Consider the following 13113-nt stretch of genomic DNA (forward strand, 5'->3'; position numbering starts at 1 on the left):
TGCCCTAATTGTTCATGGCATCGATTCAGAAAGGTGCTGGAACCATTCCTCAGAGATTTCAGTACATGACCTGTTAGCATCACACAATCGCTGCAGATTTGTTGGCTGACAAGACTCTCCGGTTCCACCACAGGCCAATGTGCTTGGGATTATTCAAGCCTTGTGAGGCTGAGGCGTTTAAGCAATGCTCAGTTGGTGTGAAGGGACCAAAAATGTGCCAAGAAAGTATCCCCCACACTGTTGCAACACCACCACCAGCCTGACCACTTTTATACAAGGCAGAAGGGATCCATGCTTTCATGTTGTTTACACTAAATTCTGACCCTGTCGTTTTCAAATGTTTTCAGTTGTCCAATTTTGTTGAGTCCATGTGAATTTGTAGCTTTAGTTTCCCATTCTTAGCTGGCAGGAGTGGGACCTTGTGGGTTCTTCTGCTGCTGTAGTTCATCTGCATCAGAGTTTGACATGCTGTGCGTTCGGAGATACTCTTCACCATATCTTGATTGGAACAAGTTATTGTTGGTTTCCTAGCAGCTCAAAGCAGGGTGGCCATTCCTCTGACCTCTGGGGAAAAAAAAATACCCAGAGAATGCCAGGGCATTCTAGACACTTGCCACTCATTAGATGTTTTCTCTTTATTGGACCATTTTCTGTAGCCCCCAGAGATGGTTCTGTGGGAAAATCTCAGCTCAGAATACTCAGACCAGCCAGTTGCTGCCATGCAACTTTCTGTGTACATATCTGTGTTAACAAGCAGTTGAGCAGGTGTACCTAATGAAATGTCCAGTGAGCGTATCTTCTAATGGGGTACTTGGTTCTTGTCACAGGCAAGGTATTTGATTTGATTTGATTATATTTTTGTTGAATCACAGTGGTTACATAGACCTATTTAATATGTGCACAAACAAGTAAGAAAAGGTTAGCTACATATGTACTTCAATGTGCATATTTATCTCTAAATGGTTTGTGTGTCAGAATGCTTTGGAGGGAAGGGCAAGAATGCATTTGACAAACCGTATTTTGCATTAAATGCTTTTACTGTCATGCATTCCTCCCTGAGCTTCTCTTCTGCTCTCTTTCCATTCCCTTTCTTTCTACAAGCTGCCTCTGCAGATGTGTTACAGGTTGCTTAGATAGGGTTTTCTGAGGTGTATTTTAAGTCATTATTAGCGACTAACCCTAACCCTAAGACATCAACTTCAATTTATCATTGCCCAAACTTACTGAATATGCACAGAAATGACTCACTTAATTTCAGGTATCAGTTAACATAGCCCTGTCCTTTTCTTTCATTTCTATGCGTTGCTGGTGAAAGAATACCTCGCGATCAGACTTGCTTTAGGGAAATCATTACTCTGAATATTTGGGGACACGGTGTAGATGGATTAATTTGACTTCTGCAGCAGTTAAGGATTAACTGGGCCGGTTTTTAATGGAATTTATTATAGAAACATTTCACAGTCTCCAACATAGAAAAGGAAAAAAGTATCAGACAAACTGATACAGATAGACTGAAACTGGAAACAAGAACCCTTGGTATGCCCTGAATTATATCCTGATATCTACGATATTTACTTCTATGGTATACTAAGATTATGATTAACGGTTATCCAGCATGTCGGTATTTGTTATGCAGTGCTGGTGTAACTGCCAAGCATTCGATATAAAGTGCAATTTCACTGCCTACAGTAATAATGAGAAAGTCATACCTGTCATTTTTGTTTTTCTCTCCCCCTCTTCCTTCTCTGGTCATTGTCTCTATGGGGAAGGATGGAGAGCACGACAAAACACAGATGGTAAATAAATACACTTTTAATAATAATAATAGTAATAATGATAGTAATAATAATGATTATTATTTTGATGATGATGACGATGATGGAAATTTTAGCATTCATGATTTGCCCATGTCCCCTGTACTTTTTCAGCACTGATCAATCTGCCTAGAAACATGCATAGCCTGTTCCGCCAGCTATCTGTTAATGCATGCAAATGTACTGATTTGGTCATTTAAATCAGCATAAATTGCCTGTGAATGATTTTTGCACTCTTCATTTTCTGTCTGGAATGCCCCTCATCTTATCTTCCTCTACGATGATAGATCTAAACGCAATCACATGCTGTCTCCAGTTAGGTCTGTTTTTTCAGCACTTAACCCACATTACTTCCTGAGATCTGACATGAGAAATGAAACCTCTGCCACCCCTGTAGTTACATTTTTCCTTCTGTTAATTATGAAGCGAATTATGAAATACTAAACATTTGGTGGTTTACCTTTACAGAATCAAAAAGTGGATTCCCTTCCACTGGTCACGTTTAAGCTCAGGACCTCCTGACTGTGACTTCACAGTGCCAACCACTAACCCTGTATGCCAGTATTGGTTACAAACTCAGCTACGGGCTTCACCATCCACTGCTGATGGGTCGTGCCAGACCCTTGTTAGCAGATTAGGGCAGGATAAGGGAGGGAGAATACCAGTGGGATTCAGTTGGCACTTTTGACACTACAGATGGCTGTTTACGCCGTTGTTTGCAATGACTCTCTGTGATATCAGCGACGGCTGCAACATGCAGCGCCAATCTTGTCATCACACCACCAATTTTTATTGTGGAATATTATGATTATTACTGGGTTTCGTAGCGCGTTTATCATGATTTCTATGTGGACATCTGGATTAGTTTCGCCACCTGTAATATGCAATATAGCAGCGCTGATCCCTGCTTTTTGTGCTAATTTTCTCTGTGTATGTGCTGGCAGGCAGGGAAAAATGACTCTGTTTAAGCTTCAGTTCTTTTTCAGCTTCTGCCTGGATCACTGTAGCTTCTGTATGCATCCCTGTTTGTACAACCATATCTGTGAACATATTTTACTGTTTACCGATCATTTTCAGCCATGTTCATTCCTTGTTAATGCAAACCAAACCCTTCCTGCTGCTCATTCTTCACAGTATGAGCTGCCCACTGGTGGACCAGCAGGATGCTACTGTTGTAAAGAAGTTACTTGTAAATAGAGAGGGAATATCAGAGTTAGCAGAGCTTCATTAAGCCTAGTTAAGGCTCTGGATTTCAATCAGATTGAGATGATTTGGCATTAACTTAAAACAGGTCATTCATGCTTGAAAACCCTCCAGTGTGGCTGAATTAAAACAATTCCACAAAGAAGAGTGGGCCAAAATTCCTCCACAGTAATGTAAAAGGCTCAATGACAGTTAAACACTTGATTGGAGCTCTTGATGCCAACGGTGGCACAACCAGTTATTAAGTTTAGGGGGCAATTAGTTATTCACAAAGGGACAGGGAGGCTTAGATCATCATTTAAAAGCACCATTTTATACTTACTTACTTTATACTTACTTTGCTTGTCTTTATCTAATATTCAAATTTGTTTTATGACCTGAAACATGTGTCAAATATGCAAGAAAACAGCATTGGATAAGCTTTGCTGTATACAAAGGCACGTACTATTTTTTTTTTATGTTGTCAATTGAATAATATGATTCTTTTTATATAGTGCTTCTCTTCATATTTATATAGTGTTCCTTTCCTTTTTAAGTGCCCACGAAATTTAAGTTGTCACACACTGTGCAGTATTGCTCTTCCATTTTATTACATGTCTCCAGCAGTATAATTAAATGCCCTTTAGGTCAAAAAGCATCAAAAGCATTACATTTTAAAGATCAGGGTAGATTAGGAGATCAGTGTTCATCCTCCACCCTAGGGGGAATACTGACACTGGTGACTTTGTATACAGTCAATGAGTTTTTCTGCAATCATGCAGAAGGTTTTCAGCGGGTCTATAAAAAAATAAATGAATGGTTTCTGGAGAGTTTGTTGTATCATCTATTATAATGAGTTTCAGTAACATGAAAAGACTATTTATTGAATCCTCTGCTTTTGCCACTCGTTATAATGTGTAGAACAGCCATTACACCATGATGAGTAATGCTATTATAACACGAGTGACTAATAAGTAGGATTTTCACCGTTCCCCACCATAGTAAGCTACAATGTAGAAATTCAATCGCACAGAACGGACATATTCGTTTGATAAGATTGGATGAACTTATCAAACAATTTTTCACAAGAACACCACAAATGAAAGAGGAGGGATGTTTTTGTGTTGCAGAGCTGGAGCAGACTATAGTCTGACGCTTGGTGCTTTGCAGCACAAATCCAGTGAGTAAACACAAAGTCGAAAAAGTAGCCTGCATTCCTGATATATTTTTTAACTCTTCTAATTTGTGATTTGTGCATTTTATAGTGTGTCCTATGTATAAGCAGTCTTATTTCGGACAATGACACACAATTCCAACTGTGAGAAAAGCAGACTTCTATGTAAAGCCAGTGGAAATGAAATATAGAAATGTGCTGACTTTCAATTGACAGTGACTGGTAACTGAAGGAAGTAGTGAAAAAATTGTGAATCCTTTACTCTGGCGGATATCAATTAGTTGCAACTTTTCTAACACCACCAACACTTCATATGAAATTCTTGGTTGGGTTAGTTACTCATATGGGGAAAATCAAAGACACTTCTAGTTAATCATCCCATTTTGATTTCAAAGAAGTGTCACAGTGAAACTTTAAACTATGACCAATTCCACAGCATAGGTTATCTACTGAATAGTCATCACAAAAATAAAAAGCATATCTGTTGCTAGAACGAAAGTGATTAATGTGATGCTTCCAGGTCATGTCGTATAAGTGTTACATGCACTGGAACAAAAACGCTGTTGCATCAAGACTACATAACTGAGACATAAAATAGATCTTCAAGCATAGCCCATAAAATATTGAGCAACAGCCCAATGATTTAGTGAGGCCTTTCACAGCTAAAAAATACAGACCTGACAATTATATTGACAAAATGCTGCAGATTGTGATCTTGAAAGTGTTCAAGAGACAATGTTAATGTACGAAATGCCAAATTCATCCTCAGGCATGTTTGTCCTTCTGCTGTACACTTGCAATGAGGATCATTTTGGGGCAAATTTTAATCAGCAAAAAGAACGCTCAAGAAACAAAGTAACTTAGTGCTTTGACATGTCATCATCTCTCAGACTCATGCGTATCCGGATTGAAATATTATCTTTTATTTGAAAAAATACAAGATATTGTAATTAAAGTATTTTAACCAAAGATAACAAAGCTAAGAGAATTGGTGACAACCAGGCCAAAATGTGCTTTATAGAAAAGTGCAGAGAATAAGGTTCGGTTGGATATCTCAGAGAATCAAAGTTGCACTGTCGTAAGACATACTGCCACAATATGAAAGCATTTAATATGTCTTCAATGAATTTACAAACATTAAACAAGTAAGAAGTTTCAGTGCAACCAGGGACTAGCTGTGCACATCTGTAAAATATAGAATTATATATGCATTCATAATTCTTTAACAACAAACTATTGCTTGCAAATATCCCCCCCCCCCCCCCCCCCCCCCTCCCCCCAAAAAAAGTAGTTTAGGTGGTGATTGACTTCACATGACTTCCTCATTGTGGTCACAAATCAACTGTTCCTTCTTGTGTAACAAAGGATTATTAAGAAATCAAAAGTATCCATGCTCTATAATCAAATGTGGACCTGTTTTAGAATCTGGTGCATGCTCCATAATAGGAATGTTAATGATATGGACTGTGCGTTACTCTCAAAGACCAATGGCGTGGATTTTGCTGTCTAGTCTAAGTGCATAGTTGTGGAAGTGAAGCTGTTAACACCAAAGGGATCCCACAAGCCTGTTAGGCTTACTGTAGAATCAACAGGTCATTAGTGTGGTCATAGATATTGCTCGTGCTAATCCTTCTCAAACATTCTTTGCTAGCTAATGTCTTCTTTTCCCCCTCCTTCTTCTCCTTCTTCTATTTACAGGCCAGCACAACTACCTGTGTGCAGGGAGAAATGACTGCATCATTGATAAGATCCGCAGGAAGAACTGTCCAGCCTGCCGCTTCAGAAAATGTCTTCAAGCTGGAATGAACTTGGAAGGTAAATGATCAGACCCATCTTTAAATGAGTCCAGCCAACGTTCAATGCTTTAATGAAAAACTGGGCATCTTTATCTTGTCTTATGTGCAATATTCTGAAGTAAAGTAAAGTACCTGTGCTGGTTATATTTCCAGCAGGCTTTGATTGGATCATTCACACAAAGGTGGATGTTGCAGTTCTTCTCTTAAAGTATGAATTACTCTTTTCTTGGACTCTCATCTGTATGTGCAAGGGCTTGTTGCTGATTGGTGCTTCCATTTGGCTTATGTTCAGCCTATAATATTGACTGCTCTTCTTTCATCTTGGCTTCCACCATGACTAGACCAGCGCCACAGCCAAACTGCAGCAGTAATCCCTGCAGCTGCTTCAAAGTGCAGCCAATTTGTCATTCAGGGCAGCTGTGATTCAGTGCGAGCAGCTTTAGTTTAGGGCAGTGGTTCTTAAAGTTTTTCGGGAAGCCCCAACTTCAGAAGCTGAAAAAAGTTCATGTCCCACACAATTTGTAATCAATCTTTAATAAAAACTGATCCAAATTGGTTCATTTAATGAAATTAATTGTACCAGTAACCTAATTTTCCCTTCAAGTATTAATTTCACTTAGTGTCACACTTTCTCCTTGGATGTCCATGTTCTACTTGCAGTGGTTCTAGGCAGTATAATTCTCGCAATAGGTCTCTGGTCCAAATCCCAGATGATCTAGTGAATATGAGCCAAGTGGAAACACCAATCAGGATAAGGAGCTTGCACATATAACTCTGATTGCAAAAACAAACAATCACATTACTTAGTAAAAGGAACCCAGTGATACAGAGCTGTAACAACAGATAAGAAAGGCGCATTCTAGCAGTGTGGTCTCAGTGAAAGAGTGGTTGCCATGAAATCATTCATAAGGAATGGAAATCATAGAAAAAAACTGAGGTAAACTGAGGCCAAGTTACACAAGAACTGGACAGAAAATCTTTGACAATACGTCTCATTGACTGAATGATAATAATTTGAATAAAATTCTGGTTCAAATTATCATCAGTATGCATGGAGGAGGTCAGACGAGAGGTCCAACAGTGAGCATATACAGCCATCTGTAAAATGTAGTGGAGGATCTGTCATGGTTTGGGGCTGCATTTCAGCCAGTGTTGTCAAAATTGATTGAATTGTAAACACAGAGAAGTAGCGTCAGATTTTGATTAGCCATGCAATACATTTGGAAAGCATCTCATTAGCAAAAGCTACATTTTTTTAGTGCAGCAACGATCCCAAGCACACTGCCAGTACAATAAAAGCGTATAAAAAATGAAAAACACAAACTGAAACACTCATGGATTGGTCTAAAGAGACCAGACCTCAACATTATTGAACCAGTGTGTGATCATCCTGGTAGAAAGAGGGGAAAAAAGCAGTCAGTATCCAAATAACTTTAGTAGAGTACTTTAATTACAAGAAAGCTGTGGTGAAAAGTAAAGGTGGTTAAACCATATATTGGCTCTATTTTTGCCTTAAATCCAGGTTTTCCAGTTAGGTTTGCACACATTTCAATAAATTGCTGTACTTATTTCCCTTTTTTTTTTAGCAAGATATAAATAAATTGGAGTGGCTTGAAACTTTTGCACAGTAGTTTATTTCACTTTAAATTTGTTATCAATCAATCAATCAATCAATCTTTATTTATAAAGCACTTTTCATACAAAAAAAATGTAGCACAAAGTGCTTTACATGGTTAAAAGCAGCCCACCCCACCCTCCAACTCACTCCCCACACTCTCATTAACATAAACAATGTGAATACACACATATTCCCCCCCCCCCCCCCCCCCCCCCCCCACACACACACACACACACGCACACTTTATGAATCCAATGGCACAGAAATTTCCCCCCGAAATAGGTAAACTATCATTCTTTTATTTTAGCTTTAAAATTGAGCTAAAGGACAGATTACTGACTATGTAAAGAACATTTTAGATTACAGATGAGATTAGTAGTTTAGTATAAAAATAAAGGAAGAACAAAGATAAAAAACAAGAATAGATTAAATATGGCCTGATGGCTAATATGGCCTTTATTGTTCTATATGGTTCACACTGATCACTGCTTAATTCACTACTAAGTCCAAGCCTCCAAAGCTTCTATTACCTGATGATCTTTCACATTTTTGGGAAGCAACAGGTTGTAAACAAAACAACAGCTTTATAACCAAGAACCTGCTTGTTGTGCTGTTTCCGCTTGATGCTCCCTAAGGGGAATGAAATTGCTGTTACTAGTTTGTATGAATCAGCGTTGAGTGAGATTACATGTTAAAAGTGCAGTTTTGGTCACAGGGTGAAGGTAGGTTCACAGAGAGTGAGAGGAACAAAGACAGAGAGAGGGATTTGATGGAAGTCAGCGCATCAGCAGACAGACTTCCAGCAGAAAGGCTCTTAGTTGCCATAGAAACACCAAGAGAGGAAATTAAAAAAGGTAGAGTGGGAAAAACATGTTTTTTCATGGTAACCTCTCAAAGTCTGACGTTTTGTACATTTAGTTGCAGGAAATGTTCAAATGAGGCTTAGATAATGTACAGTTGTGGGCAAAAAAGACAGCAATTTGCCATTTCTGTTGTTTCACTGATGTCACACTGATGGAGAGAAGCTGCAAAACAAAACAAAAAAAACAACAAGAAACATCCACTGTTAAGTCATATGTCCTCATAAATGGAATTCTTTTTGTGATTTTGTAACTATTTGCTGGGCAGAGACCAGCATGTGGCACTCTCCTGATCTTTAACTGGTTTGTTAAAACTCAAAGTGAAATTTCTTCATCCATGTTGTAAGGTGGGGTGAAGCAAGCGTGTAACTTAAATAACTTATTAGCGTTAACTGGGAATATAGAAGTGTTTATACAGTACATGGATGCATTACAGTGTTGATTTTTCTAGGTTAATTACACTGTGCAGTAAAACAGTGAAAGCTAATTTTGAGTTGATTATTCACTTCAGGACATAATAGCCTGTCTTTATGTCACAAAGTAACTTTTTTGTATTCTGTGTGTTTCTAGAACCAGAGAATTTGGTCAGATCAGTTTATTTCAATTGTTTTTATAGTTCTAGTTTCACTGACTGTATATGTTTTCATTTTAGTTTTAATTTTAGTTCCCGTTGCCCAGCCCATGGAGAAGCAACCCTTCCGTCCAGGGTTTGCTCCTTGTGCATGTCTGGATCTCTTCCAGAGATGCTGTTGTTCCTAGAAGTATGTCTGCAATACCCATTGGGTCTCCAATTCGTCAAAATCACGAGCCTTTATCTTGCATTATTTTTTAGTTGTGAGGACATCTGCAGAAGAACTGCAGGTGTGGCAAAAATTGTGTTTATGTGGCAAAAATACTACCTATTACATATTGCAGCTGAGCACACAAAGAGCATGTACCACAGCAGAGACCATTTGAGCTCAATATTTTTGGCTCTTGAACTGATGTTCAGTCTTGGACACTGCACACTCTTCCAAGAAAAAACCCCATTTGTTCTTGGAGTCATAACTGATCTTTGAGCTGCACAGTGAAGGATTTTCAGAAAGCGATCTAAAAACAATAGCAGTGCCTAGAAAGGAGATGGAACTCGAAAGGTCAAAATTAGCCAGTCAGCCTGAAATGAGGTGAAATGAGGTAGAGTTTATGCTTTTTATGCATAGAATTGCTGAATTGTTTTGATTGCACCTTGCACAAAACATTTGTAGAAAACACAATGCTTGTGAACAATTTATTTTATTGAAGCATCTTCTGATTTTTTTTCTGTACCTCTCTTTTATTGCTATGTCTCACCTCACAGCAAGGAAAAACAAAAAGCTGATCAAGATGAAAGTGCACCGGGCTGGGGCATCAGAGCCCACCATTAGCAACATGCCTGTTCCAGTCGTACCCAGGAGCATGCCCCAACTCGTGCCGACCATGCTGTCCATACTGAAGGCCATAGAACCAGAGATCATCTACTCGGGCTATGACAGCACACTGCCAGATACTTCATCACGGCTCATGTCTACTCTCAACAGGCTAGGGGGACAGCAGGTTGTCTCTGCAGTCAAGTGGGCCAAGTCACTACCAGGTAACAGAAAAGCTCTTTACCATGGATTCCCTTTGGTTTAGTTTATATGCACAGACTTGCTCAAACAGACTCCATCACTGGTGGTAAATCCATCTAGAAAATTGAACTAATGGGTCTCAAGTCAATGATGAAAAACAACTACATCCACTTTCACTTGTCTATTTCTTTTAACACATGATGCCAGTTAAGGAAGTTGCCTCAGTCGTACGTCCCCACTTAGGCCTTAGTCATATAGGCCTATAGACTGACCAACAACAATGTGGCTACCTCCAGTTGTTATTTTAAAAAGTGGGGGACGAGTTTCCAGCAATGGTTAGCATGAAATTGGTCACAAAGAAGCATATGCCACTATACCGAAAACATTGTCGCAAGTAGATTGCTAATAGCACAAAAGGCAGTACTTTTACTTTGAAGGCACATGTTCTCTTAGTATGGTTTGTATTGCACTTCTCAGTTTCACTACTACCTGGTGAGTAGTTTTGCGAGTGTTTCAGTCGTACATACTTCTGTAGTGCTCTTCTGGTTAAGACCACAGCCTTTATTTGTCTGAGTGTTGTCATAAAAAGCAGATAACGAGCGAAAGTGCAGTTGTGGCTCAGTTCAGTAGCCAGCTGGGTGTCATCTTAATGGTAGAGTGACCAATAAGGAAGTGTTTGATGCATCTCACTTCAGACTGCACAAAAGGTAAATTTTTGATTTTTTTTTATTCCTCTTTCCTCGTTCCTTTTTTTTAAAACAGTTGTTTAGTTACCAATGTCATGTCACCTTTTTAATGGCTGAATCCATAATTACAGATGGAGGAGTAATTGTATCTCATGGCCAGAGTTTTTAGAAGCCTAGCACTTCCAAGGTATAAGGTCATGACCGATGTTAATAACTCATTAACTCTTAAATTTTGGGGATCACTGCATTGTTTTTGAAGCTTGTCACGAGAGCTCAAGAGCAGCACATGTAGTTTGTGCATTGCAGTGGTACTGAACACACGTGTGCACCCCTTGATACCAAAGGGAAATATGCCACTGCTAAAATGCAGCTTATACACAATAATTTGTATATTAACAAGGGGAATGTGCTTGTAACTATAGATTTGACAGAAAACTACCAGTCCATGATATAATCTCAGATCCACACATATAGAATGTATCTTTGTACTATTTATTTGTGAATGTTGAAATGCATGGAAAATGAGAATTGGAAAAACTTTCTTTGCCATGTTTGGGGACTCTTTTGCTCTAAGTGGAGCAAGACACTACACCAAAACATAGGATTCAGCACATAAATGGATATACTTAAATTTTATTGTTGTCAATATAAGTTAAATTCATGGTTTAAATGTCAAGAAAATACGATAATTGCTGGGTTTTATTCCTACGCCGTTTCCATTCCACCAAAACAAAAATGGAAACAAAATGAATTTGAAACTCCAACCACTCGTGCTAGTTTCAACTCATGGGAAAAGAAAGCACATGACCTGCTAATCAGTATTTCTGCTCCTGAGAAACCTGCCAGAAAACCATAACATTGGCTTATGTTTTTGTAATTTCTTTTTATATGACAAGGGGAAAAATGAAGAGAAAATCTGGTTTTAAATATTATGTATGTGATGTCCAGAACTGGCAAGTCGATCGAGAGGAGAAGCACTAAAAGGAGGAGGAGGGGTCTCACATAGCTGAGCCATATTTCAAGGAAACAGAAAACGAAAGGACTTAATGTGCAGTTCAACTTTTATTGTTTTGAGAGCAGAAACAACTGAACAGCAACTCAATTTAAATATCCAGTTAACTGTATGGTCCATTTCTAGTATTTCTTAGCTCTTTTGTGGTAGTTTTAATAAAAGAGTTGAACAATTACTTCCGCTTGTCTTTAATGTCTGTATTCTCTGAAATGAAAACATGAAAATATTCTGCACTGCTGTTTTAAAAGTATGCACAACTAATGACTATCACCTGAAACATATGCAATCATATGTGCTTACATATAAGCACATTTGTAATAACCTCATAGCTTGCTTTGTTTTGAAGACCGTCAGTCCTAGAGAGAGAAAGAATCACAGACAGTATTTGGTGTCTCTTTTTGATGTTGCATCTTTGAAATTGTTATTGTGGTTGTTTTATGAACTTCTGTTTATCTGGTTTTAGTTGTTCTAACAGTCTTTTTACCTCCTTAGGCTTCCGCAATCTGCACCTTGATGACCAGATGACTCTGCTGCAGTGCTCCTGGCTCTTTCTCATGTCTTTCAGTCTTGGCTGGAGGTCATACGAGCAGTGTAATGGCAGCATGCTTTGTTTCGCCCCTGATCTTGTCATCAACAAGTGGGTAACAATCACAGCTGTTCTAATATTTGAGCAGTTTTGTTTTTCCATTTGCTCATTTTACGGTGTTAGTCTCACTTCATCATTTGGCTTACAAAGTTAACCATTTATCTGTGACTCAGCTTTGTGACTCAGTATAGAAATCAGGTCAGAAGGCTGAGGGATAAAGTCACATGTAAATAAGAATTTGCTGTCCAACAATGAGAATATGGTTATAGTTTTTGCTGAAATCTAAACTCCAGTTCTGTGTTTTATTATGAGGGACGTGGGAAAGGGTGTTCGCTAGTTTTTGCCGATCGTCAAGCTGTGTAGGCTGCTTAACACTTCATCCAGTTTCTATGTTAATCTTCTTAAGAAGCAGACATGAGCCCAGGACTGACCTTCTCACCTAATTTTCAGAAGCAACAAAAAGGCCCCATGAATAAATAAGCTAGGCCAGTACATCAGCTATTATTGCCACGGTTCGCAGGTTCCTGGTCCAAATGCACTTTTTCTGAGGCAAACTTCATAAACACAAAAAACCTTGATTAGGGCAATGCCGAAAAAGGGGGGAAAAATAAAAATAATAGTAAATATTTAAAACCATTAATCCTGCAGATAGCACACCCAGGAACACAGTATGACTCAACAAGGAACAAATACAAACTTAGGTTTTTAATATACACAGGAGTTAATCAGGGAGAGTGGAAACGCCAGGGTAACAAGACACAGCTGAAACTAATTAAGACATAAACGGATAAATGGAGAC

The 13113-nt window shown here is 38.6% G+C and overlaps 1 protein-coding gene across 2 annotated transcripts in view; it reads left to right on the top strand.

Annotated features, from left to right (window-relative positions):
- LOC120733770 (glucocorticoid receptor-like) overlaps window positions 1-13113 on the top strand; it is a 65657-nt gene that overhangs the window by 41919 nt on the left and 10625 nt on the right. Inside the window, exons 4-7 of one of the 2 annotated variants that reach the window (XM_040032166.1) lie at window positions 1770-1796; window positions 5869-5985; window positions 9781-10053; window positions 12221-12365. In XM_040032166.1, coding sequence (XP_039888100.1) covers window positions 1770-1796; window positions 5869-5985; window positions 9781-10053; window positions 12221-12365 — 562 coding nt within the window. The remainder of the gene's footprint in view (window positions 1-1769; window positions 1797-5868; window positions 5986-9780; window positions 10054-12220; window positions 12366-13113) is intronic. The other variant, XM_040032167.1, reaches the window with a different exon arrangement.

The sequence above is a fragment of the Simochromis diagramma genome, unplaced genomic scaffold, assembly GCF_900408965.1.
Source record: "Simochromis diagramma unplaced genomic scaffold, fSimDia1.1 OVJJ01000216.1, whole genome shotgun sequence".
In the NCBI taxonomy this organism is placed as follows: domain Eukaryota; kingdom Metazoa; phylum Chordata; class Actinopteri; order Cichliformes; family Cichlidae; genus Simochromis; species Simochromis diagramma.